General features: G+C 52.8%; 1 protein-coding gene across 1 annotated transcript in view; it reads right to left on the bottom strand.

Moving 5' to 3' along the window:
• Positions 1-125: 125 nt before the first annotated feature.
• EMH_0086210 (uncharacterized protein) overlaps positions 126-936 on the bottom strand; it is a gene marked incomplete at both ends in the record, with an annotated part of 1,391 nt that continues 580 nt past the window's right edge. The window contains 3 exons of the mRNA XM_013501005.1: positions 126-146; positions 314-433; positions 695-814. Of these exons, the coding sequence (XP_013356459.1) occupies positions 126-146; positions 314-433; positions 695-814 (261 nt within the window). The remainder of the gene's footprint in view (positions 147-313; positions 434-694; positions 815-936) is intronic.

Here is a 936-nt window from a genome sequence, read left to right as displayed (position 1 = left end):
ACCCTCAAAAGGGTGCAGCTGGCCGCCAAGGGTGCCGGGCACTCCGTAGACAGATGGATAGTATGCCTGAAGCAAGACAAGGGACAGCTCAACTGAGGTAACTGTACAAGACGGCAGCAACTAAGTCACGCAGCAAGACTGCCTCGCTGCATACACCCCTCCAATAGCAGGCGGGCATGGCGCAAATCTACGAAAATACGAAGGAAATACTTGTGAAATAGCGGTGCAGCATTCGTGAACGCCGAACGGATAACTTCAGATTCGATACCAAGTTGTGCGCTTTGTGCAGCATTCGAAAGGAGGTGCAACTCACGTGAGGATCTGGGTACACTTGCACTGGCCAACTGCCCGTTTGTGGCTGCCATTCGCCCCCGAAAGACTGCAGCTGGTCGCCAACGCTGCCGGGAATTTCTGAGGTGGAGGACAAGTCTGCCTGAAACAGGACAAAGGGAAAGCGAGAACTCGACTGGGGGATTTATATTCTGAGGGGAATCCCAAACGCTGCCAGAAGGCAGGCCCGCTGTGTACACCTCTCGAACAGAAGAAGGACGTGCTACACGCCTACACGTTTTACGCAAATGCTGAATGTAATATCTGTAAATTTCTTATCAAGTATCAGTATTGGCGTGACCAATACCTGCAACCTTGAAACCAGAATGCGCAGTTTGCTTGCAGTGGGGGATGTTCGACTCACGTAAGGATTTTGGTGCAGTACCGCCGGCCACTCATCCGGGTGTGTTTCCCACTTGCCCCCCGAAGACTGAGACTGACTGCTAAGGCTAGTGAGCATTCCAGGATTGGAAGCCGTGTCTGCCTGAAACAGAAGAGAGCGCAAACAATAGCTGTATTGGGGTAGGCGTATCAGGTGGCGCCAGCTAAACACCAGAAGAACAGCCCGCTGCACCGCGGCATACACCCTCCAACAACAGATGGAAT

This window comes from Eimeria mitis, genomic scaffold, assembly GCF_000499745.2.
Source record: "Eimeria mitis Houghton genomic scaffold, Emh_scaff6147, whole genome shotgun sequence".
NCBI lineage: Eukaryota > Apicomplexa > Conoidasida > Eucoccidiorida > Eimeriidae > Eimeria > Eimeria mitis.
This window is presented reverse-complemented; position numbering and strand designations above follow the sequence as displayed.